This window comes from Hyaena hyaena, unplaced genomic scaffold (genome assembly GCF_003009895.1).
Source record: "Hyaena hyaena isolate Hyena2069 unplaced genomic scaffold, ASM300989v1 scaffold_254, whole genome shotgun sequence".
NCBI classification, from domain to species: Eukaryota; Metazoa; Chordata; class Mammalia; order Carnivora; family Hyaenidae; genus Hyaena; species Hyaena hyaena.
Window position 1 is genome coordinate 1516077 of NW_024080890.1, and position 25577 is coordinate 1541653.

Sequence of the window (25577 nt, forward strand, 5' to 3'; positions counted from 1 at the left end):
CCTGCCTGTGTGCCTGCACAGAGCCTCTGGCCCCCAGGCGGGCTTCCCGGTGAGGGCTCACCCTCCACCCCTACTCCAGGCGTCCACCCCCCACCCAAGGTCAATCCTGAAACCCCAGCAGGCTGCCCATCTACTCCTGTTCTTTCAACCCCACGGTGCTCACCAAGACCCCCCCCCCCAACCCCTACCCCACGGTTTCTTCCATTCTTGTAACTTGCCTGTATTGAGCTGTATGTGTGCTTCCCTAACAGGGAGGATGAGGAGTGGCAGCATCGAAATGCAGTGGCTGGTCCTCGGTACGACTGTGGAGCCCCTGGTAGGGGGCGTCAAATCCCACTATCTCTTGTCCCTCCATGGTCATCAAAACTTGGCATATCTAAACTCCAGCCACGCGAAGGGCATGGAAGATTCTTGCTTGTTGGGGGTCAAAGAGAAACTGAGGGATCCTCTGGGCAGACAGATGCTGTTTCACACCCACTGGGCATCACTGGGGGGTGGGAGCACGAAACTCCACAGAAGCAGTGGCCATGTTCGGCATTCCCGCTCCCACGTGCCCGAAGACAGAGAGGCCGGCGCTCAACCCCTGGGCGGGAAGGGAGGAAGCGTGGCTATAAAGGTCAGAATTATGGTGCCGGATCTGCGTCCCTGCCCGTGACCAGAAGGTGTGGGGGCGGGCAATCGAGCACTGACTAAGTGATCATTTGACAGCTGACAATTTCCTTGTTCCTTCTACAACCAAGAGTCAAAAGCCTTGACAGTCTACAGGCAAAATGAGGTCATTTCTATGAGGGTAAGAAAATTATCTTGCTCCTTCCCCAGTTTTAACTGGCTATTATGTAGGATTGCCTTTAATCTTCTTTCCTGAAGTCTAGTTAAATGCCCTGTTGAACAACTCGGCACACACCCATCACTCAAACAGAAGCTCGGGTTCCAAGGAGAACGGGGTGGGGGGGGGGCGAGGGGCATCCCCACAGCCAGACTTAGGATGGGGGCACAATGACAGAAGAAGCACCTTGGGGAACAATTTCAGAATGGGTGTATCTGGAGGGGAAATTCACGCAGGACAGAATAAATATTGAATTAAGCTTTAGAAATCTACAACTGTCAACTAACAGGGCGCCTCTAAAGTTACAAACCCTAAAAACATTTTGAAGATGTTCATTTCAGAAAACAGAAACCAAGGAGGAGAACTTGCTTCTAAACCATCATTTTCTCCATTGGTCTCACCACCCTCCCCCATCCCCTCCCCCGCTCCCAAACCGATTCCTAAAGTAGCTAGTTCCTTACAGAATTTATAGACAGGATAGGAAACGAGGTGCTTTTTATGGTTTCTTACCTTCACTATGCTGATAGGCTTTCGGGATAAGTGGAAACTTGCATACAGCAAAAATGTCAAAATAAAAATGAAGGCTCTGTACCTGAAATACAGAACAGAGGTAGGGAGGTGACATAAAATAACAGAAGATGCATTAGGAATACATTATAGTTCCCTTGCCTCAGGAGACATATCTAGGAAATATTGCTAGGGGCCGTGTCAGAGGAAGTTCCTGCCTGTGTTCTCTTCCAGGATTTTGATGGTGTCAGGTCTCATGTTTAGTTTTGAGTTTATTTGTGTGTGTGGTGTGAGAAAGTGGTCCAGGTTTATTCTTCTGCATATCGCTGTCCAGTTTTCCCAGCACCACTTGTTGAAGAGACGGTCTTTTTTCCATTGCATATTCTTGCCTCCTTTGTTGAAGATTAATTGACTGTAAGATCGTGGATTTAGTTCTGGGTTTTCTGTTCTGTCCCATTGATCTATGTGTCTGTTTTTGTGTCAGGACCGCGCTGTTTTGGTGACTACAGTCTGTAGTAGATCCTGAAATCTGGGATTATGATGCCTCCAGGTTTTTCTTTTTCAAGAGTGCTTTGGCTATTTAGGGTCTTTTGTGGTTCCACACGCATTTTAGGATTATTTTTTCTAGGTCAGTGAAGAATGCTCTTGGTATCTGATAGGGTTTGCACTGAGTCTATTGGTTGCTTTGAGTAGTAAAGACATGTTAACAATGTTTTTCCGATTCAGGAGCATGGAATAACTTTCCATTTCTCTGTACCATTTTGAATTTCTTTTGTAAATGTTTCATAGTTTTCAGGCATTTCACCTCCTTAGTTAAGTTTATTCCTTGACATTTTATTGGTTTGGGTACATTTGTAAATGGATTTGTTTTCTTAATTTCACTTTCTGCCACTTCATTATTAGTGCATAGAAATACAACAGGGGCACCTGGGTGGTTCAGTCCATTATGTGTCCAACTCTTGATTTTGGCTCAGGTTGGGATCCCAGGGTCATGGGATCGAGCTCTGCTTTGGGCTCTGCACTGGGCATGGAGCTTACTTGGGGTTATCTCTCTCTACCTCTGTTCTCCTCTTCCCCACTCATGCACTCCTTCTAAAATAAAAATAAATAAATAAAATGCTCTAATTACACTAAAAAAAAAGAAGTGCAATAGATTTCTGTGCATCGATCTTGTATCCTACAACTGTACTGAATTCATTTATCAGTTCTAGTAGAGTTTTGGTGAACTCTTTTAGGTTTTCTATATATAGTATCGTATCACTTGAAAATAGTGAATTTGTTTCTTCCTTACCAATCTGGATGCCTTTTCTTTATTTCTTGTTGCTGTTGGAGTACTGAAACTAGGGACTTCTAGTACTTTGTTGAAGAGCAGTGGTGAGAGTGGACATCCCCGTTGTGTTCCTGACCTTGGGAGAAAAGCTCTGTTCCTTCCCGCTGAATATGAGGTTTGCTGTGGGTTTTTCATATACGGCCTTTATGATGTTGGGGTATGTTCCCTTCAGACCAACTCTGTTGAGTTTTCATCATGAATGGATATTGTACTTTGTCAAATACTTTTTCTGCATCCTTGAAATGATCATATGGTTTTTATACTTTCTTTTATTGATATGAGGTATCACATTGATTGCTTTCTGAAATCAAACTACCCTGCATCCCAGGAATAAATCCCACTCGATTGTGGTGTATGATTTTTTTGATTTATGGTTGGATTTGGTTTGCTAATATTTTGTTGTGGACTTTCACATCTATATTCATGAGAGATATTGGCCTGAAGAGATAAAAATCCTTGAAGAGAGGGGCACCTGGGTGGCTCAGTCAATTAAGGGTCCAAGTTCAGCTCAGGTCATGATCTCATGGTTCTTGCGTTTGAGCCCCGCATTGGGCTCTTGCTGGCAGTGTGGAGCCTACTTGGGATTCCTGCTCTCTTCTCTCTCTGCCCCCACCCCACTCCTGCTTTCTCTCTCTCTCTCAAAATAAATAAACTTAAAAAAAAAATCCTTGAGGAGAGCACAGGCAGTAATTTCTCCAATATTGGTTACAGCAATATCTTTCTAGATATGTCTCCCAAGGCAAAAGAAATAAAAGTAAAAATAAACTACTGGGACTACATCAAAATCAAAAGCTTCTGCACAATGAAGGAAACCATGAAGAAAACTAAAAGGCAACCTACCGAATGGGAGAAGATATTTGCAAATGACATATCTGATAAAGGGTTACTATCCAAAATATATGAAGAACTGTTACAACTCAACACCCAAAAAATGAATTCCCCAATTCAAAAATGGGCAGAAGACATAAACAGACATTTCTCCAAAGAAAACATCCAGATGGCCAACAGACACATGAAAAGATGCTCAACATCACTCATCATCAGGGAAACACAAATCAAAGCTACACTGTGATATCACCTGACACCTGTCAGGATGGCTAAAATTAACAATGTGAAAAACAGCAGGTGTTGGCGAGGATGCAGAGAAAGGGGAACCCTCGTGCACAGTTGGTGGGAATGCAAACTGGCGCAGCCACTCTGGAAAACAGCGTGGACGTTCCTTGAGAAGTTAAAAATAGAATTACGCCACGACCCAGTAATCACACTACTGGGTATTTACCTCCCAAATGCAAAAGCACTAATTCAAAGGGATATGTGCACCCCTATGTTTATAGTAGCAGCACCTACAGGAGCCAAATTATGGAGGCAGCCCAAATGTCCACCAACTGATGAATGGATAAAAAGGATGTGGAACATATATACAGTGGAATATTACTCAGCCATAGAAAAGTGAAATCTTGCCATCTGCAAGGACGTGAATAGAGCTAGAGAGCATAATATTAAGTGAAATAGATCAGTCAGAGAAAGACAGATACCATATGATTTCACTCACATGTGGAATTTAAGAAACAAACAAACAAGTAAAGAAAAAGAGAGAAGCAAACCAAGAAACAGACTCTTAACAAGACACGGATGGTCGTCAGAGGGCAGGTGGGTGGGGGGAAGGGTGAGTAGGTGATGGAGATTAAGAGGGCACTTACCATGATAAAAATAAGTAAATAAATAAAACACTATAAACATATTGTATTTTAATGTATTTAACGCACTTTAATTTTTTTTAAATGTTTTTATTTTATTTGTGAGAGAGAGAGACAGAGCACAAGTGGAGGAGGGGCAGGGAGAGGGAGATACGGAATCGGAAGCAGCTCCAGGCTCCGAGCTGCCAGCACAGAGCCCGACGCGGGGCTCGAACCCACACCCAGGAGATCATGACCTGAGCCAAATTTGGACGCTTAGCCGACTGAGCCCCCCGGGGTTGAATGTATTTTAACTTGCCTTATGCTGTATACTGTTCACTCAGTCCCAGAGTGATGCATTGCTGTAATACGATGTTAAAAATATCTGCCACTTTTGCTTTGTCCAAATTGAATCTATTTAAATATTCATTAAAAAAATGACTGCGGCCAAAGAGAAATTTGAGACGCAGAATACGAACAGGATTCCCGAAGTAGCCATAAAGAAACCATTATCTAGTTTGTAACAGAATGAACTGCAAATTTCGTGTCAGCCTGCTGCCGGGGCGTTTCAGACCCTGTTTATCCCTTACGCGTTCGCTGCGGTGCGAATTGCTGGAGGACACGGCAAGGCAGGGATACAAACACCTCAGTGACCTCCGCGAGACAGTCGGTGAGGCGGGCGCGCGGCACTCAAGGCCAATGACCCCGGAAACCCTGGCCTAGAGCCTTGCTGGCCTTCTCGGCGAATGAGGAAAGCAGATCGAGAGGAAGATGGAAATGAATCCAAATCAGAGAGTCAAGAAAAGAAGACAGTTGCGTAAGAAGATAAGATTTCCTTCCAGCGGAGAGTTTGAACCACTTTCTAGAAAAGTATTTCTCAGAGAGGAAGACAGGTGAGCAGGAAGGGTATTTGGCAAGAGGTGAGCCAGGAAGAGGAGCAGGAAGGCCGGGCAGGCCCCTCGTTTCGGGAGGCCGCGCCCCAACCCCTGGAGAACCCGCCTGTTCTGGCCTCAAGAGGGCGGTGAGTTTCCAAGAGCGCGTCCGCTTCGGCGGGTAGTTACCTACGGACAGAAGGGGGCAAGGCAGGGCTGCGCGTCCGCAGGGACCCGGCCTGCCCCCACCGGGGCCCGGGGTTCCCGTCTCCAGTCCCCACAGGGAGTAGGAACTGAGTTCCGGGACGGGGTCGGCTCCAGCACCCGCCGGACCAGAGTCTGAGAGAAGAACCCGGAGCCCTCGAGGGTGCTGCACGGCACGGGCTCGCAGGGGTGTTACCAGCCAGGGGAAATCGGAATGTCGTCGTCACCCGGCTCAGGGTTTCAACGGAGCGGCCCTACTGCACCGGGCCTCGGAGTCCACGCTCTCTGCTCTCTACCCAGACATAAACATTCTACTTACAAACACTTGACTTTTATTAAACACGGGAACGTGTTGATTGAATAGAATAAATAAACCCAGACACGAAGAGCTCCTCTGCAGGTCCGGATAAGGCCTGCAGAGCCCCAGGGCCCACCCTGCCCTGTATTCCTAGGTGGTGCAGTCTGTCCAGGTTACTGGGACCTAGTGCACAACCGGGGCCTCCACCCTCCACCCGGAGGCTACTGGCCCCTCCCTGGGCCTCCACCTTCACTCCCCGGGGCGCCGCCTCCTTCCCCAACCAGCAGTTCTACAGGGGTGCTCACCAGCGCAGGGCCCGGCGGGCGGGGGAAGGTGGTTCCCCACTGCCCCTCGCTGGGGGGATGTCCCATGAGGGCAAGGGCGCAGAGGGGAGCCGTACGCACTTTCGGACTGAACTGAGTTTTCCTCGGTGCGTCAGCCCCTTTGGGGAGGGTACCTGCCGACAGGCTGGGAGGTTCCTCTGAGAGGCCGTCCTGCCGTCAGGGCGAAGGGTGAACACACACAGCAAGCGGGAATCTTCCTGGACACGGAATCTGTGTCTCCCAAAAACGAAGGCCGTATCTTTCACGCAGCCAGTGTCAGGGCCCACCTGCCTCACTCCCTTCCTCCCCTCCTCTTGTTTACACAGGACTTGGGGAGGGGAAGGCCCAGCTGGGAGCTCCACTTTTCCCCTTCCAGAAGGTCAGAGCACAGCAGCCGCATCAAGACGCCTGTCCTGGCGAGGGAGCGGACGCTTGGCTTCCTCCAGGCGACCCGGAGTTCTGGGACCTGGGTCCTACACAGCCCTCCCGATTCCTCTTCCCGCTTTGTAATTCTATCCGCATCTTCTGGCTTTATCATTTATGAAACACGATTGTGGGTGGTATTTGTTTTCTATTATCCATTTTGGACTGGGTTGAATAATGTCCCCTCCCCCCCACTTCAAGTCCGTCCAAAAACCTCAGAATGTGACCTTATCTGGAAACAGAGTCCTGGGGCTGTAATTAGTTGAGGTCATGCCTAGCTCATGTGCCACCAAAGTCCAATGAGATCCTAAGTCCAAGGACTGGAATCCTTACAGAAGGCGGTGTGAAGACACCGGAGGGGCAGGGCAGGGGCCATGCGACCGCAGAGGCAGAGCCAGGCTGAGGGCTGCCAGCCACCTCGGAAGCCGGGAGAGGCCGGAAGGGCCCCTCCCCGGAGGCTGCGGACCCGCCGACATCTGGGTCTCTGACTCCGGCCTCCCGTCCGGCGAGGGTGAATTTCTGCTGTTAGAAGCCGTACAGTTTGCAGTCCTTTGTCACAGCGGCTTTAGGGAACGGATACTGTCCCATACTTTTGCTTTTGTTTTGTGTTACACGTAGGCTCGTGGACATTAAGCGGGTACCTTACCAATGAACCGCGGGGCACTGTCATTCCTGGCTGTTCCGCCTGCTTTTGTGTCTGACGCAGCCCTGTTGGCTCTTATCAGGACCCCAAGATCAGTGTGGGGTGAATAGCACGTTTCTAGCAAAACCAGGGCGCGTCTCGGCAGTGACAGCACAGGACAGGTGTCCACCTCAGGGCGGACACGTTCTTGAATATTGCAGGTGTTCCCAGGTGGGCGGCGGCCTGCATCCACCCGAGATTCCGAGATTCCGGCCGCCGGAATCTGTGTCCTCTGTTTGTTATCTACCTGAGTCATATGCAAATAACCATAAACGAATGCTCTGGATGAGAGTCCCTGAGCAATAGGATTTGGCACAGACATGAGTCCAAAGACTTAGTCTGGAAACAACAAAACCCCACACAGCTGTGACGGGAGTCCTTTCCAGGGCCCCTAAAGCAGAGACAGGGCATCGGTGGCATTAGCAATGACCGCTTGGTGAAGGGGCGGTCAGTCCGTCTGTCCCTCAGGGAAGCTATACTTCCTCTAAGTAACTAATAGGGGGTCTGTGGGGATTACGGGCCATGCTGTTCCTCCAACCTCCTCAACGATGTGTGTCCACTGCGGCTTCTGGCTTGAAGTAGTGGTCCTGAGGGTCATGAACGGCGGTGTGCCAGCGCGGGCCCTGCTGCTCTACTTAGCGGCTGGCATTACACTTGGTGGGGAGGGGGCTTCCTTTCTCCCCCATGTGCATTCAGTTATTTATGGCAGTGTGCACTCATCAGATGCTCAGTTTAGCCAATGGGCTATAATCCATACTTGTATCATTTCTCTTTTTTTTTTGAGAACATGTGCATGTGAGCATGTGCATGTGAGCGGGGGGGGGGGCAGAAAGAGAGAGAGAGAGAGAGAGGTTGACTCTCAAGCAGGCTCCATGCTGAGCATGGAGGGACTCAACATCATGACCCTGGAATCGTAACTTGAGCCGAAATCAAGGGTTGGACGCTCAACCAACTGAGCCACCTGGGCGCCCCCTGTATCATTTACTTTAAATCTCAAATCACTCCAGATTTAGCCAGTGAGGGCCCCTTCATTTTTAAACACTTCCTTATTTTCCGGTACAAAATAGTCCAGGCTCATCTGACTTGCCCCAGTCCTGACAGCAGCCCGGTCTCCAAGGACGCCTGGCCCCCTCGGCGGGAAACGGCATGTAGAAGCCAAGATTCAGCACCGGGTGTGCTCAGTGTTGCTGAGCTGATGCTGTTCCCAGGGCCTCTCAGCAGGCAGGCACGGGGCATGTGGCACACACAGGACATAGACAGTCCTCGCCTCGCACAGGCGGCACACAACACACACACGCCACAGCACACAACACACACGCACACACACACATACACACAAACACACGTACCTATTGCTGTGCCCCCCCCCCATCTTCTCCCCAGTCCTTCCTGACAACTTTGCTTCCAGGCCAGCACCAGCTGATCCCTTCAGCCCCTCCCTCCTCCACACACATTGGTAGCTCTTTCGCCACCAGTGAGGAGCTGTCTCCCTTCTGCGGTATTCCTGACAAAAACAGCATTAACTGAACGCGATCATGAAGAAGTACCAGACACCCCAAACAAGCATCAGTCTATAAAATAAATGGCTTGTACTCCTGAAAAATATCAAGGTCATGAAGGATGAAGGAAGGTCAAGAAACAGATTGAGGTTAAAGCCACAGCACAACTGAACACCACTGGTTCTGGATGGGACCCTGTACCAGGGGAATCTAGAGAAGATACTGTGGGAAGTCTGATACAATTTTTGGACATGGACTGTGGACTAGTTAATGGCATCACACCCACGTTAAGTTTCTTGATTTTGATCTTCATGCCCAGTTACATGACAAGGTCTTATTCACAGGAAGTACACACCGACAGATTTAGATATAAAAAGGCATAATGTCTGCAAATTACTCTGAAATGATTCAGGAAAAAAATGTGTGTGTGCACATACATCCATCTACACATCTACACACACATACAAACAAAAACACACAGGGAGGGGGAAGGGAAGGAGAAGCAAATGAGGCAAAATCCGAAGATAGGTCTGCTAGCTGAGCCCTGGCCCCCAGCTGGACTGCTGCATTTCAGCAGTACTTCGCCCGAGGCTCACTCTGCTCAAGACCCTCAAGACCCAATGTCCCAGGGGCGCCTGGGGGGCTCAGTTGAGCGTCCCACTTCGGCTTAGGTCATGATCTTGCGGTTCGTGGGTTCGAGCCCCGTGTCGGGCTCTGTGCTGACAGCTCAGAGCCTGGAGCTGCTTTGGATCCTGTGTCTCCCTCTCTCTATGCCCCTCCCCTGCAACTCATGCTCTGTCTCTCAAAAATAAATAAACATTAAAAAATGATAATAATAAAAGACTGAATGTCCCAGGAGAGAGACCAGTAGCCCGTCCTGGGTCCTATCCTGTGTCCTGGGGGACATGGGCTGGATGGGAACAGGGCCTCAAAGGGCTCCACTGGCCACCCTAACGGGCCTGGAAGCCTGAGACTTACCCACCTACTGAGACAGGGGAACTAGAGGGACCCCATAAAAACTGCTTTTTTCAGTCTTTTTCTGGTTTCTATTTTTTTTTGCTAAGACCTACACCCCCGCCTTACACATCTGTTACAGAACGGATACTATATCTCCTCCTCGAGAAGGTCAAGGAGTTAATGATTTCTTTGGAGTCTTCTTCCAGCACAGCAGATAACATCTAAGGTGTGACTGGGTGGGGTCATGAACGTCATGAACGCTTTTACAAGACTATTGACTCACCTAGATCCCTGGCCCCCGGGCATCAGTGACTTGTGGGTGACACCTAAGCACCACCTGTGTCTTTGTCCTGGATTATGAGAAGACGCAGGCACCAGACCACCACGAATACAAACCCCAGGCCCCAAGCAAACAGGAGAGTCCCTCCTCTTTCCTTTCCGAGTCTCCCAAACGCTCTGTGTCCACACTTTCTCTCTATTTTTTTTTTTAATGTTTTATTTATTTCTAGGAGAGAGAGAGACACAGCGTGAGCAGGGGAGGGTCAGAGAGAGAGGGAGTCACAGACTGAAACAGGTTCCAGGCTCTGAGCTGGCAGTCAGCACAGGGCCCGACGCGGGGCTCGAACCCACGAACCGTGAGATCATGACCTAAGCGAAAGTCGGACGCTGAACCGACTGAGCCACCCAGGCGCCCCAAGGAGAGGTTCAACTTTTGAAGGTCAAAGAGCATGTCTGAGGCAGAGATGGAGCAGACACTTTATACCTTTGCCTCCCCTGGGGGATGCGGATTCTCGGGCTCCACTCCAGGCCTCCCGAGTCAGCAGTGCACTTTAGCAAGTTCCCGGGGTGCCTCACCTGCTAAAGAGTGAGGGGCTCTGCTCTACCCCTGCCTCAACCTGAAGAAAGAAAAACACTTGTGACATCCAGGAGTTCTTTGTAATATTCTTATAATTTTCTTCTGGGAGTTTAAAAACGATGCCAAAACAGAGTCACAAAACAGACAAAGAAATGGAAGACAAGCACCCAGGGGATGAAGAGTGTCTAAAGGCTTGTGGTGGGGTTACTGGTAAGAAATGAGCTGACACGGGGACCGCTCTGGAAGGAGGCAGATGTCTGCAGTCACACCTGAGGCCCCGTGGGTGCCCACCAACCGGCAGGGGCCCGAGAAGCTGGGAAGGGTGTGACGGCCACCAGTGGGCCGTTGCGGCAGAGAAGAAGGGTCCAGAATACAGCACTATGGCATAAGAACTATTCTGAGGAGACGACATTTGAGTTCTGGAAATCTCTTACCTGCCTAAAAGCACAGCCACCTAGGACAACTCAACTGTCATAAAACCCTCCCTGGGCACAAACAGGGGAGATGACCCTTCTTACTGGACATGAGAAGTAGCCACAGCACGCTTGAAGAGGTGGGGCCGCAACACCATTGTTGTCTTCCCCCTATTCCCGTAAGGGCCCATTTCACCTTTCCAGAAAGTCATTTGTTTTCCCCACACATGCCTTCTCTTCTTCCTCTTCCTTTATTAAGATGGCAAATAAGCCCTTTGGAGTCCCAGCTCTCTGCAACCTCCCATATACATGTGATCACATTCGTCTTTTGTAGTTTAATTTGCATGCCTCCTGAGAAAGAACCTAAGAGGGTAGAGGAAAACTTGTTCCTTCCCAATAGAGATCAGCAGGGAAGAGAAACCTTTGAGAGGGTGGGCTGGAGGATGGAGAGCCTGGCTCTAGACTGCCCTCACCCTCTTCTTCCTCCAAGGAGCGTGGGGCTCCTGAACCCACCATGAGGACTGTCAGAGCACGTAAGGAGAGGCTGTTCTCAGGACAGATCTGCATCTAACCTGTTTACGTTTCATTTCCTCCCAGCCGGTTCTGCCCCAGCTAAGCCGCTCTCTGAGTTCCGAGTTAACATACTGAGTTCACCCTTAGAGTCCCGCCGGTAGCCAGCGGCCATTTTCCTGTGGAGACTGTGGTTATTACAGAAAGTTCTGACGACGGTGAGAGAGTCCAAACAGTCTCTGGCACCCCCGGAACCAAAGATGGACGACGGGTTAGCAACAGCCCTGGTCACAGCTCCCACCGCTGACGGGCCATTCGACAGTCGCAGGGAGGCCAGCACCCCGCCCCCCCGCCCACCCGTGCCCTTCCTAATGCCACCAGTCATGCGGTGTCACCCGCACAGCGCACCAGCACTCACCACTGGTCCCGGGAGAAGGAGATGATGAAGCGAATGCCGGCAGGGAGCGGAGCCATTTACGTCGCGCTGACCACGGGGCTCTGGTCACAAGACAGACAGGGTGCTTCATAAACAGGTCACTGGCCTGGCTCCCAGCGTTTCCCTCTGGCCCCGCGGCTCTCGGGGTCTGGAAGTGCGTCGAGGTGTCCTGCTGGGTCCCGGCTGCCCGCCTCGTCCGTCCGGCAGAGGCCCGGCTCTCTACAAGGGGAAGGAGGAGTTGAAGGGTGGGCGGTGCTGACCGGGGCACTAGAGGGGTCCCCGGCTGAAGGAACACCCCGTACGGTTGCCGGCCGGCCCACGGCAACGCGGGATGTCCGCACGACAGGGGGCTCCCACCACGAGTGCTACGAGGCGGGCGCAAGCCCTCGGGGACGGCTGGCTCAAAGATCACAGAAGTGACTCTCCCCGGATGGTCTGATGATGAGGAACAAGGCGGCCAGGGCTCGTCTCCACATGGGAGCCATCTACGGATCAACCCCCCGCACGCTTAACCACGGTACTATTCAGAGCCGATGTGGACCTTCCCACAAAGCCCGTGTGTGCCCAGTGCCTACTCCGTGTGCTCAACTACCAGAGCGTGCCAGGGCCCTGGACGCGCTCGATGCTACCCACTGTGCACCAGGCCACGTCTGAGCCACACTACCAGAGAGGGACGCAGGCCTGGACAGACCCATCACGAACTGTGGCCTTGCAATTGAATGGAAATGCATCTAACGCCATGGGAAGGAACTCGACTGGATCTGCCTCTCCGTTTCTCATCTCCTGCAGCCACCTCAGGGCCCCCAGCACACCAGGGAGGCCTGTCCCCTGTCCCAAAGCCAACCTCATGACTTGTGGCATTTTCCAGTCTATCCCCTGCTTGCCAACAAGGAGTCCTTTGGCCCAACGCATTAAATGACACCGTCCATGGTGCGTGTAGGACCATGGCTTGTTCTATCTTATTACTTAGCCAAAAATTCACCGGTTATATAATTTTTCAAAGAAAGCTACTATGAGTAAACATTAATCTCAATCTAAAGTGGCTGAAATTTATTTAACACCTTCAAGCGACTTCCTTTACTTAACAGACAAGCAAAGCAAATAGTACAGAGGCGGAGCACTCCAAGGAAGTCAGTGCCTGGGCCCCCCCTCGTTCATTCCAGCCCTCCCTCCTCCCCCCACAACCTTCTTCAAGGATCTCCCTGCATGACCTCCGCAAAAAATTCAAATTCCTTGCTGCATTTTCATCCCAGAAGCCCCAACCCTGGCCCCTCCATCTCTCTCTCGGGGAGGCAGTGGAGAGGCGTGCGATCTCCAGCCAGAACTAGACCCCAGCTTCCGCCAGCCTGCTGCACCCCCACTCCCCCGGGGCTGGGTGATCCTCGGCACCACTCAAGTTGTCTGCTCCCTTATCCTCGGCACCACTCAAGTTGTCTGCTCCCTTGCGGCCCCCCGCTAAAAGACAGGGACAGTGGCACCTATATTCTAGGGTCGTTATGAAGGGGACAGGAGATGAGCCACGGAAAGCCCTGCGCACAGGGCCTGGTGCAGAAGATGTTCAGTAAATAGCAGCCGGTGTTCTTGTGAATCCGGATGAGGGAGACCAGGACGCAGGGGGCCACCTCCCCCCCTCCTGTGACTGAGGTTTAGAACTCAGCACACAGCCGGTGCCCAAGAGATGTGTTAAATGAATCTCTACAAATGTTTCAAAAATGTTTTTGCTCAAAATCTGGATTTACAAAATATTTTCCTGAAACTCTGTGCAAGATGAGTGCGCCTCTGCTTGAGCCCAAATCTGTTTCGAGAGCCGATTTTGGGACGATGAGCTCCTGGTGAAGGGTTTGATTTAAATTTTACAGTGCCTGCAGACGGGTGGTCAGAGTCCAATCGCTCCCTCTGTCCAAACATCGCTTCTCCCAGGCGCGGCCTGTCTAGGAATATTCTAGTGCCCTCCGAATCAATCAATCAGTCCACCTCAATTCTGGTAAAACCTGTCATTTCAAAAAAAAAAAAAATCCAGACGGCACTGGAAAACAGCAGGGGAAGAAAAATGTCCATTTCTTTTTAAAACACCTGCGGGTTCTTCCCCTGTAAAATGGGTGAAAGCCAAGTTCAAGTGCTATAATTCTCATAGCGAGAGCAGTTAAGCAGCCTAAAGGGGGTGATTTTACACGCGGGATGTTACGAGGTCAATTAATGAGGCTCCTTCATCTGGAGCCCGGGCTGTGCCCACTGGGAAGCACTCCGGGGAGAGCTGGCCGAGCCCTCTGGGGTCCCCGGTGAGGACTCCGGTAACCACGGTGAGGCAAGCGCTCCCTTCTACGGAGCACAGCAGAACAGGCCGCTCGCCGGTGCCCTGGACACTGGGCAAATTCAGGTCCAGGTGCTTTCAGCCCGACCCCTCCTACTTCACTTCCCCCAGGCCGGCCCGTCCAGAGAGCACAGGAGGCAGAGCACTTGCTTGACACCCTGTGTTTGGCATGCAGCCCAATCACATAAAAAGGAGACCACGCTCCCCCCACCCCCCGGTCGTTCTTTACAGGCGCCCCTAGAGCTCCATGTTGGGGACAGAAGTCAGATATCCAGTGTCATTCCATCATCAAGGACAACAGCTTCAGGACCCCCTTCCCCCCAACAGCTCCGCGAAAATCTGTCACGGGCACATGTTTACACCCACCTTCTGGAAGAGCCCAGCCCAGCCAGCCAGGAGAGGAGCGACCTGAGGGGACGCCCAGGCGCTCAGTGCGCCCTGTCCAGGCACAAGCAAGGAGGCTGAAAGGGGCTCATGGGAAGAGTACCCGGAAAGGGTCCTTCCAGAAGTGAGCGAGGCTGTAAACAACAAAGATTCGGGGAAGTGCATGCCCCTCCCCTAAAAAAAAGTTTTTTCTATTTTCTTGGGAGAGAGAGAGGAGGGGAGGGGAGAGAACAAATACAGCTTCCTTCCCAGAGAAAATACTTTCCGGGGTCTGGACTTTGAAGGCTCCATTCCACATGAGAGATGGATGACCTTGGCCACTACGCCTTCCCCGTGGGTTAGAGGCGGGAAGGACTCCTCCGCCTGCGGCACTGTCCTGGTCCACGGGGCAGAAACTTCCAGACTACCCGGGGAGCCGCCGGAGGTCCCAGCCGGGCCGCAGGGACGGGGCGGCGCGGCCCGGGGGAGAATCCAGCACAGTCACCCCGAGGCTGCGAGCCGGGGCACCGGGAGAGGCCGGCCTCACAGCTCCCCCTTCAGAAATTCGAACCTGGGGGCGGGGCGCAGGGCCTTCCAGGGTCCTCCGTTCACACGCAGATCCGGCCGGGGCGCCGGGGCGCCGGGTCGCCGGTCCCGCCGCGCGGCTGCTGCGGCGGGGAGGGCAGGAAGGTGGGGGAAGCGGGGAGAAGAGCCCGATGGGTGGCGGTCGGCAGGTGGGGCCCTCCCGGCGCTCCCCTCTCGACCCACGAGGACGCTGTCCCTCGCGGGCCCCGGGGACCAGGGGCTCCGCTCACGAGCAGCCGCGAGGCCCAGGGCGCCGGCTCCTCCCCGGCGGCCGCTCCCGGGGGAGGCGGAGGCGGATCGGCGGCACGCCCACGTCCCCGGCGCGGCGGACACTGCGCGGGGCTCCTCCCGCGGGGTCCCCGGACCCCCGCCGCCACCGCGGCCGCGGCAGGGTGGGGAGGGGGGCCGCTCGGGTCCCTCCGGAGGCGCGGAGAGAGTCGGGACTCCCGGGCCCAGGCCAAGGCCAAGCACAAAGGCCGGGGGTGGGGGGCGCCGGGACCGGCCCCGCCGCGGCAGGTGCCGAGCGGCCGCGAAGCCCGAGGCCAGCGGCCCCGCGGGTGCAGGCGGTGGGGAGCGACCCCGCGCCGCTGCCCCCGCCCCGCCCTGTCCCCGGGCCTCACCTGCGCCGCGGCCCGAGCCGGCCGCCGCGGGCGCTTCCTGCTCGCGACTTCCTGGGGCGGCGCGCGGAGGCCCCGCCGGCCCCGCCGCCCCTTTCACTTTCCTGCGGGCCGCGGGGCGCCGGGGCCCGGGCGGCGGCGGGTGGCTCGGCCCTCCCCCTCCGGCTCATCCCCTCCTCCGATCCTCCCCGCCCTCCAGCGGTCCTCCCCACCAGCCCCCCCCCCCGCCCCGACCCCGGGGCGCGCCCAGGGCCCCAAACAGCCCCGGGGGCGCCCCCACGCGAGCGAGCGGCGCTGCCGGGCCGCGGGCTGCCGGGCCCCCAGGCCATCCCCCTGGCGGGGATCTTGGCGGCCGTAGTTGCACCTGCCGGCAGGCTCACGCGCATTTACTGGCTTGCTCTCCACTGGCCTGGGCCCTTAGTCCTCAAGGTGGGTCTCACCGACCAGCAGCAAAGAGACAAAGCGACGCGTCCCCCGGGAAGGCCCGGCGCTAAAAAGGGCGTGCCTTGGACTACTGGCCTTTATTCCTATTGCCCCTTCTCGAGGGTCAGAATCATGCACGTAGCATTGTATTAAGTGAAAATGGGGCCCGCGGAGAGGCTCTTTTGAGCCTTCTTTGATGACGCCTGTGAGCCCACTACCCGCAGCTCTCAGGGTTAGATGGGACAAGCCCAGCCTGGCTGGTCACCTGCATCCATCACACCTGCTGCTGTCCTCAGACGAGGTCCCCATGCACCCCACAATTGTCCTCTGCACCCGGCTCTCACGGCTGGCCCACAGCTGCCTTTGGGCGGCCCCGGAGGGCCCAGTGACATCCCTACAGAGCCCACAGCAGGCGCAGAGCATCCAAGCCTGCTCCCCGAGGAGCAGAGTGCAGGAGAAAACACCTTCCGCAGATGAAATTCCAGGAGGTGGCTGCCCCGCCCCCACCCGTTAAAATGAAACAAAGCTTAGCTGAAAGCACTCCAAGGCCCCAGGTCGCAGAGACCGGGCGGGGCTGGGCCTCCGCCACCTGCCCCGCCCAACAGCCCCCTCAGGCCAGCCTGGAGGAGGTTTCCGCCTCCCCTGCCAGGCCGACGTTTCCCCTGGGGCCCTGTTCTGTTTCTAGAACACTGTCATCCTTTTCTGTTGGCTGAGTTGACTTGTGTCCAACGCACCACTTACTTGGCTTTTAAGGGGGTTCTCCACGCAGAAGGGGAACCCGGCAGCCGCAGGTGGCCCCGGGGGTTCGCCACAGGACCTCTGCTGGGCCCCCTCACAGGACACTGAGGTGGCCCCAGGCCCCTCAACTTGTCTCCCTTTGGCAGGACCTCTGTCTGCCAGTCCTTCTCCCTTTCCGGACTCCGTTCTCGGTGATCCCCAAACCCACCCAGTGTGGCGCCCATCTCTCCCCAGGTCACCCCTCCTCTGGCCTGTGGGGTCTGCGCACTGATGTGTGCACCTGCCCCCTTTCCAGGCTCTCCCTCAGGTACCCCCTCTCCCAGCGGTGTCAAATCGCCCTCCTGTAACAGCTGGGGACCCTGTCATTCCCAACGAAAGCCCTCACGATGCCCCCCAGCCCGCAGGCACACGGCCTGGTGCTTTAGGAGCTGGACAACAGGCCTGACCCCACGCTTGCAGCTTCCTGCCCAAGCTCTGTCGCTTCCAAGAGGCGTGCTGTCTCCCACAGGGCCATTTCCGCCCTGCCCTCTGACCTCAGCCTGTCCTGAGCCTGTGCGCTCAAGCTCTGAGAGCCAGGCCTTCTCTCTCTTCCCCGTCTGCGCAGCATTTCCTGGGGGCGCTAGAAACCAGTTTATCCTGACTTATCATGGCGAATGGGTCCTACTTATTTCTAAATCTACCTCCTGGGCCCTGGCCTGGGCTTGGAGAGATTCTCAGGGTGGCACCTTGACTCAGAAGACCCCAGTCTCCGTGGCCAGCTGCGTCAAGGAATGCGGTGTGACAGGGGCAGGTCTGACAGTTTCCACAACACCCTCTCGGAGAAAATGGTATTTGTATGGCGCACAGAAAAACCAGAGGGAGCCGCGGCGGACTTTGTCGTATTTGCTGAAAGTGCTAGTCTTTTACTTTTAGAAACGATTAAAGTATTTATCTTTTGTAAGAAACGAATAGTGCACGTGATCATAAGAAAGTCCTGAACATGTATTAGAGGAGGTAAGACATTTGTAGAAAACTTCCCAAATAAAACAGGTCACACTTTTAAATGAAAACCTGTGACTGCTTCACGCCGAGAACACGCCAGGTTTGACTGTGAAGATGCTGTGCACGGGCTCAGGACGGAGGGCACAGCTCGTGCGTCACCACCCAGATGGTTTCTCTGTGTGACCAGGTAGCTCTAAAGCCATTTGTTACAATCGCAGATTTTATAACAGTTGAAATTATCAAGAATCTAACGGCTTTTCCTTTTCTTTCATGGACACGTAACGTGGGAATTTCCTAGAACAGAGTGAATTCCAATCCGGTTGAACTTCTCACACCCAGCGTTTCCAAACTGCGACGAGGTGTGCCAGGCCAGAGGTGGTGTGCCCTCGGGCGGCCACTGACACAGCTGAGGGCCACAGCTCCACATGGAGGAGCCCAGGGCGGCCAGACTTGTGCAGGCGCCGAGGCCTCAACGTCAGCAAGGGGCCTTGACTTTGAAAAGCTCATAGAGCAAGAGGCGTGTGCCAGGAATAGGCCGCTGCACTCAAAGGCAAATTGATGTAAGCACGAGGAAGGGGCATCTTGCAGGGCCGCTGTGACAGCAGAAGTTTATTGTCTCCCAGCTCTGGAGGCTGGAAGTCTGAGATCAAGGTCTATGCTCCCTCTGCAGCCTCCGGGGTAGAGTCCACTTCGGGCCTTTCTCTTAGCTTCTGGGGGCGCTGGCTGTCCTTGGGGTTTCTCAGCTTGCAGACGCATGGCTCCAAACTACTTTTCATCATGCTGCATCTCCCCGTGGGTCTGTGGCTCTGTGTCCCCTCTTATGAGGACACCAGCCACATGGGCTGTAGGGCGCACCCTACTCCAATATAACCTCCTCTTAACTATTTACATCTGCGACTACCTTATTTCCAAGTAAGGTCACTTTCTGAGGCTCCAGGAAGAAAAGGAATATGCGGAGCAGGGGAAAGGAGGGACGGGGGGGCATGATGGAAGTTTGAGCAGGGCACAGGGTGTAGGGAAATTAATGGGGGGCGGGGCTGTGTCCTCAGGCCAGCAACATTAGGAAGCTTTGGGCACTTGAAGTGGAGCTGAGGCCGTGGCCAGAGCTGCTGGGCGGGAAGGGGCTTGGGAGGGGTGTGGCTGCTGTCCGGCGGTGGCCCGGCAGGGAACGAGCAGGGAGTGGACAGTCCTACGTCTCAGGTCCTGCCCTGGCACTGACCCAAGCTGAGAGGCAGGGAGAGGCAAGGGAGCCCCACGGCCACAGCACAACTCTGGGAGGCAGAGACCGGCGTGAGGCTCGGAGACTGTCCGGCTAGGGAATATGTCACACGGGTAACCGGTGATCACGACACTGCTCCACGTCACAACAGGGGACACGCAGGGCGCAAGAGAGGGGCCCCTGCTGCAGCTGTCCGGGCCCGAGACACGGCTGCTGGGGAGCGCGGGCTGGAGACAGATCTAGGAGACGAGGAAGGAGGCAGCGAGAGGAAGGAGCCGGGGCTGGGCCACATGTCGGGCTTGGGCAGCTAAGTGAGCGGCGAGTCGTCCTGGAGAGAAGGATGCAGGACACATGAAGGGGGCAGGCGGGAGAGGACTTTATTTGTGCTTGGGAAGCCCTGGGGGAGGGGGTGCTGGATGTGCGGCTTTAGAGCCTCTGGAAGAATTGCAGGCTGGTGGGGGCGCCGGGTGTGGACAGCAGTGCAGGGCAGGGGAGAAGCTCCCAGGCGGGAGGCTAGGATGGAGCCCAGGGACGCCAGCACTTAGGGGCCAGGCGGAGAGAAGCGGGGAACCGTGGCTAGCGTGGTGGGAGAGGCCGGCAGGGGTGCTGTCCAAGAGCCCGAGGAGGGCAGTTTCCAGAAGGGGAGGGGGAAGGCCAGGGAGTCAGATGGGGCACAGGAGTCCGGGCTTACAGGGGGGCGGAGTGGGGAGCGAGCAAGTGGAGGCCGCATAGAGCAGACAGACCTCTCCGGGAGGGTTCGCTGAGCCTGGGCGGAAAGGAAGGACCCAAAGCTGGAGCGGGGCCTGGGGAGGAGGAAGGGCACATTTGCGGTGTCCGGACGTTTCCACGCACAGGCAGAAGGCGAGAGAACACGAGGGTGAGGCCCCGGGCGCCCGTTGCTCACTTCATCAAGTGCATCAACTGCCAACACGTGCCCGATTGTCCCTCCTCGTTTGGACCCCCTTCCCGCCCCAGGGCTGTTTTGCCGTATTTCATCTGCAAATGCTCAGTACGTATGTCTAAAAGAGATGGTTTTAGCCACCACACAAGCAGACAAGGGTAATCCCCGAAACAGCATCAAATACCCAGCTGTGCTCTCACCTCCCTGCCTGTCCTACGTTCTCACTATTGTATTTGTTTTTAAAGTGTATTCATTTATTGTGAGAGAGCGAAAGAGAGAGCGAGGGAGAGAGCGAGAGCAAGAAAGGAGCAGAGAGAGGGAGAGAATCCCAAGCAGTCCCCACACTGCCAGTACAGAGCCCCAGGCGGGGATCGAACCCAGCAACAGTGATATCACGACCTGGGCCTAAATCAAGAGTCAACGCTTAACTGGCTGAGCTGCCCAGGCAGGCGCCCCACTGTTGTGTCTTTTTTTTTTTTTTAATGTTTTATTTATTTCTGAGGAAGAGAGAGAGGCAGCGTGAGCAGGGGAGGGTCAGAGAGAGAGGGAGTCACAGACTCTGAAGCAGCTCCAGGCTCTGAGCTGTCAGCACAGAGCCTGACGCGGGGCTTGAACCCACGAACCATGGGATCATGACCTGAGCCGAAGTTGGACGCTCAACCGACCAATCCCCCAGGCGCCCGTCATGTGTGTTTTTAAGTGGGGTTCCAAACAGTCCACACACGCCTCGTCCTGATGTGCCCCCCGGCCTCCCCGCCTGGAGATGGGCCCCGCGCCCGTCTCCCCCCCGGCACGTCGGTCCCCGGTGCAGAGGCGGCTGCCAGTCCCGCAGCTTCTCACACTCGTGCGGTGCAGCCTCCCCCTTCGCGATGCGGTTTCACGTGTCCTTCCGCCCCCTGCCCTTCCTGAACTTGGCGGTGGGCAGATTCGGGCACCGAGGGGCACAGCACGTGCGACAGCGGGCGTCCCCTGCCCGAGTCGGTTATTCACCGGGAGCGGGAATCACGGAAGGAGTGAAACGGCGGCGCGCTTCCCTACGGACGGGCCTGCCCGGTCGGTTACTCGGCTCTGAGCTGCGGTGCCTACTGGAAAGGCAGGGAAGCCCTTCCTTAGTTGGCCAAGTTTCAGGGTAACGTGCCTGCCGACCTAGCACGCTTCGAACGTTACCAGCCGGCTTCCTCTCGCTTCCACTTGCCCTTTTTGTTACGTGCACTGGCGCCAGGCGCCTGGCTGTGCTCCGGCCCGCGGCCCTTGCTCTCCCTCCTTCGCCCGTTCTGGCCAGAAGGAGCCGCCTGTAATTGTCTCCCGAGTCCTTCTGCCACGACCTGGTCCTCTGACAGCGTCCCTGCGTTCTCACGTGACAACACGTTCTGGGCTCGCCTCACACGGCTGCCCCGACCCGGGCCCGGCCAGTTCTCTCTGGAGGCGCCATCCTACGAAGCCACGAGAGCGAGTGGGAATCGGTGAGCACAGGAAGGGGGGCTGTCAGCTTCAAGGACACAGGTCCCTCCAGGGGCAGAAAGACGAGGAATCCAAAACACGTGATGAGGAGTGAGGCTCGGGAGGGGACCGGGACGGATGGAGACAGATCATTTCCTGGGCTCCAGGAGGGACGTCATCTGCTCTCCCTGGGCGCAGAAAGTGAAGTCAGGGGCTGAAGGGGAAGAGGAGGAGATGGCTTCTGGTGTTCGGGGACAATCAAGAGGATTTACGGGAACAGCAGCGGACGCTCCCTGGAGGGCAGCAGGTGCTGGCACCCAAGAGACGGAGAGTAATGATATCGCGAATTTCTCTCGGTGCCAGCCTGTGTGTGTCACAGAATGAGCCAGAGTCTGTGACCCGAGTGACCTCGAGAGAGGACGAAGGTGGGCAGATCCAACCTCAGGGGTCAGCTTTTGCCGCCCCCCAATTTGCAGGGAGGAGTCACTCCACCTGCTGGAAGGTTCGTCTTTCATGACAAAGAACCACGAAGAATGATACCCTACTGTGTGCAAAATATGCCCTGGGCTAGCAGCTGGGGTTGCCATGCGAAGTCCGGTTTAAAACAAGGACCTTCTGTCCCCGAGCGGTGTCTGCGGGGGCCAGGGGACGAGGCCAGGGCACATCCCCAGGAGCAGCAGACAGTTCCCGGGGGGAGGACCTCTCTGGTCGGAGCTCTGGCCATTCTGGCCTCAGACTCAGAAAAATCAAAGCATTTAACACTATTAGAGAGACGAGGAAAGGTAAAATCAGAACGGGTTTACTTAACAAGGAGAAGAGAAACTTCATTTTATCTCCACTCATCAAAAGGTCAGAATTCCGGCAGGAGAGCGAGGCGATCTCTGTTCAGTTCTCCACTCTTACTGGAGGGGGGCCCTGGGAACCTCCCTTTACCCTCCGGAGCGCCAGCCCTCACGCACGGTTCCCTGGGGGCTGATGTGACGGTGAAGGAGGTCACAGGTTAGGATGACACCTGGCAGAGATTTTTTTTTACCCTTTTGTCCGTCTGCGAATCCTTATCACCTAGATTCGAGCCCGGCACCCAGGAGACACTGAATAAACCCTTGATGCTGAATGACAGGTCACAAGCGTGCGGTGGCTCCGCCATAAATACTGGCAAACACAGCAAATCAGCATGAAAGAGGGACGGTTCCCGGGCGTATGCTGGACGCTGGGCTAAGAGGGAACTACAGAGTCCCTGTCAGCAGCTTATTTTGTTGACTTGCCAGTTTCTTCTTAATGTTTATTTCTTTTTGAAAGAGAGATGGTGGGGAGGGGGTAGGAGCAGGGAGAGACGGAGACACAGAATCCAAAGTGGCTCCAGGCTCTGAGCTGTCAGCACAGAGACCGACGCGGGGCTTGAACTCATAAACCATGAGATCACGACTGGAGCCAAAGTCGGATGCTTAACTGACTGAACCACCCAGGTGCCCCAATTTGCCAATTTCTTCTAAAAATGAAGTTTGGGGCACCTGGGCGGCTCAGTCGGTTAAGCGTCCGACTCTTGGTTTCGGCTCAGGTCAAGATCTCACAGTTCCCTAAGTTTGAGCCCCACGGTGGGCTCTGTGCTGATGATACAGAGCCTACCTGGGATTCTCTCTCTCTCTGCCCCTCCCCTAGTCACACTGTCTCTGTCTTGCTCAAAATAAATAAATAAACCTAAAAAATTAAAAAATAATAAAATAAGAATGGAGTTTGATTTCCTGACCCCTGTCTTTAGTGTAAGCCGTGTTCAGGTTTGGTTCCGTGGCATAAAGCTAACAGAGGTTTTAAAGTCAAATGTGCCTCCAAAGTTCCTATGGGTCACTCTGCAGCCACCACCCCCCCACCCCCTCGCCGGCAAATGCAGAGGCATCTGTGAGGGGCCACGCAGTGCCACATCAGTGGACGGGTGTCAAAGAGTGGCCTGGCTGCCCACGCCCACCTCCCTCCTGCAAGTGTGCTCCTCGCTACTGCTGCTGGGCCGATCAGCACTTAACTAGATGTGTCACCATGGAATGTTCCAGAACGTGTTTATGCCTCAGTGTTTTCTCCTCTAATGCAGGGCCACTGAGCGCTCTGTCATGTCAGGCGCCGTCCCTGCCACACGGAGGAAAGGGGCAGGTGACCAGCTCAGGGAGCTCACCCTCTAGCTGGTATGAAACGACACCAAACTTCAAGCCACAAAGCCTCCAAATCCCCCCAAATCCTCAAGCAGGTTACACGTTTTCCAGTTCTGACTTAAATAATTTTAAAAGTCTCTTAGAAAAAAAATAATGTATTTTGTTGATATTGTAACTTTTGTGAATCAAACAAGATTCTGAACATTCGAAGGAGCCCATCAAAGGAGCGCGCTGGTGAGATGAAATTATCTTCACCCAACTGACCTTGCTTAAGACGTGTGGGGTTTTACATTTCCATCCCATTCTGCGGGGAAACTTCTAGGGCCCCTATATGAAGACCCTGCAGCTCAAGCCAGAAACATCACACCAATGAGTTAGGGCAATGCCTGGGGTCGGGGGGCAGCCAGGGGCCTGGTGTGGCCCACAGTGGGTCGCACCCCGGTTTTCAGTGCCCAGTAGTAGTACTCAGATGGCGTTCAAACCCTTCACGGCTCTCCCCTTTGTCGGGGGCGAGGGAAATGGTTCCCGCAGCTCTCCTGCCTGTTAAGAGGTTTGTCCTGGCACCTGGACCGTTAAACAGCAGGCCCGGGAGGGAGAGAAAGACATAGTTACAAGCAGGTGCCAGGGCCGTAAGCAGAGGCGAGGCTCGCGCCCAGAGCCGAGGCGGCACTTTTGGTGGTCAGCCCACAGCAGGGATGAGGAGGGGCCGGAAAAGACACCTCAACCGGTATTTCCTTAATAATGTAAAGAAAATGCTTAAGGAACGCTCTGTCCCTCCTCCAAACTTGTAAGAAACATTTCCACTCTTTTTTTTAAAATCAAACCTTGATCGAGTCAAGATAATTCTGACATACCCTCAAGGTGAAATCCTGCTCAGTCATTCAAAGCACTTCTGAAGGAGCTGACGTGTGCGCCACGGAACGGTACAAGCGAGAGATGAAACCATTCCTACCAAGTTCAAATATCCATGCATTTCTAACAGCCTGGAAGGACTCACGCCGAAACCAGGAACGGCTGTCCCTGGGAGGCGAGGTCACTGGTCGGCTTTACTTCCTTCTTTATATGTCATTGCATTTTACCCATTTTGCAAAAAGCACTTAGTAATTTTTAATCATTTGAGCCTTGGCCCTGTGTCGGGCTCTGTGCTAGGCTATGGGGGTCAAGGCCCTGGGAGCACTTAGGGAGGCTGACTGGGAGGCACAAGGCACGACTGGCAGGAAGGCAACAGAAGGGAGGGGGCCCGGAGCTCAACGCAGGTTGGAAAGCAGCCCCAAGGTGGTGGCGGTGGGGTGAGGCATTCAAGGTGAAGAGAAATATGGGAACCAGGAATCGCATTTGAGAAAGAACAGCATGTGCTGATATAGGAGGGTGTCCTGGAGAAAAATGATCTAAATAACACACAGCAGTTCACGCAGGGGAAGAATAAGCCTTAAGGGGAAAATGCTTGTCCCTACAAATACTCCAGGAAGCACAAGGTCAAGGCACCATGAGATGCCATTCCGTCCATCAAATGAGCCAGGAGAAGAATGACTTACAGCAGGCGAGGGACCCGTGGGCATCAGTCACTCCGCCGGAGAGCGGGGCGGGGCTGGCATTCTAGAAGGCAACACGGAAAGGTGCATTTAGTCTCCATGTTCCTCCCTCTGGTCCAGGAGCCTGTAACCCGTACACAACTGAACCCCACACAGGCGGGCCTGGGGTGTGGACAGAGCTCTATACAGGCAGACGTTCACACTGATTCATTCCTTCACTCTGGGGGTGGGCCCGGGGGTGAGCACGGCTTCGCTCTGCTACATGACTGCCGTACGGGAACCCGTAGTCTTTGGTAGGGAGCAAACAGTACGTGGTCAGAGATTTAAAAACCTGAGCTAAATATACACATTCCATTTCTACCACACGGGGCGTTTCCAGAGCGTTTACTCATCATCTTATTTGGTTTCGTGGCCTTTCTGCAGGTTGGGCCGGACAAGCCTTGTCGGGGGAGAAGTCACTCAGCTGGCGGGCCCCTCCCGGCACCTTCCCCAGAGAACCTGATGCAACCGCAGG

General features: G+C 54.5%; 1 protein-coding gene across 3 annotated transcripts in view; it reads right to left on the reverse strand.

Annotated features, from left to right (window-relative positions):
- SLC37A1 (solute carrier family 37 member 1) overlaps positions 1-25577 on the reverse strand; it is a 75583-nt gene that overhangs the window by 47101 nt on the left and 2905 nt on the right. Inside the window, exons 2-4 of one of the 3 annotated variants that reach the window (XM_039245504.1) lie at positions 25067-25127; positions 11795-12031; positions 1337-1418 (exon numbers count right to left, since the gene is read on the reverse strand). In XM_039245504.1, coding sequence (XP_039101435.1) covers positions 1337-1418; positions 11795-11850 — 138 coding nt within the window. In that variant the 5' untranslated portion in view covers positions 11851-12031; positions 25067-25127. Of the gene's footprint in view, positions 1-1336; positions 1419-11794; positions 12032-15057; positions 15112-15691; positions 15768-25066; positions 25128-25577 lie in introns of those variants that run through there. The other 2 variants (XM_039245505.1, XM_039245506.1) reach the window with 2 other exon arrangements.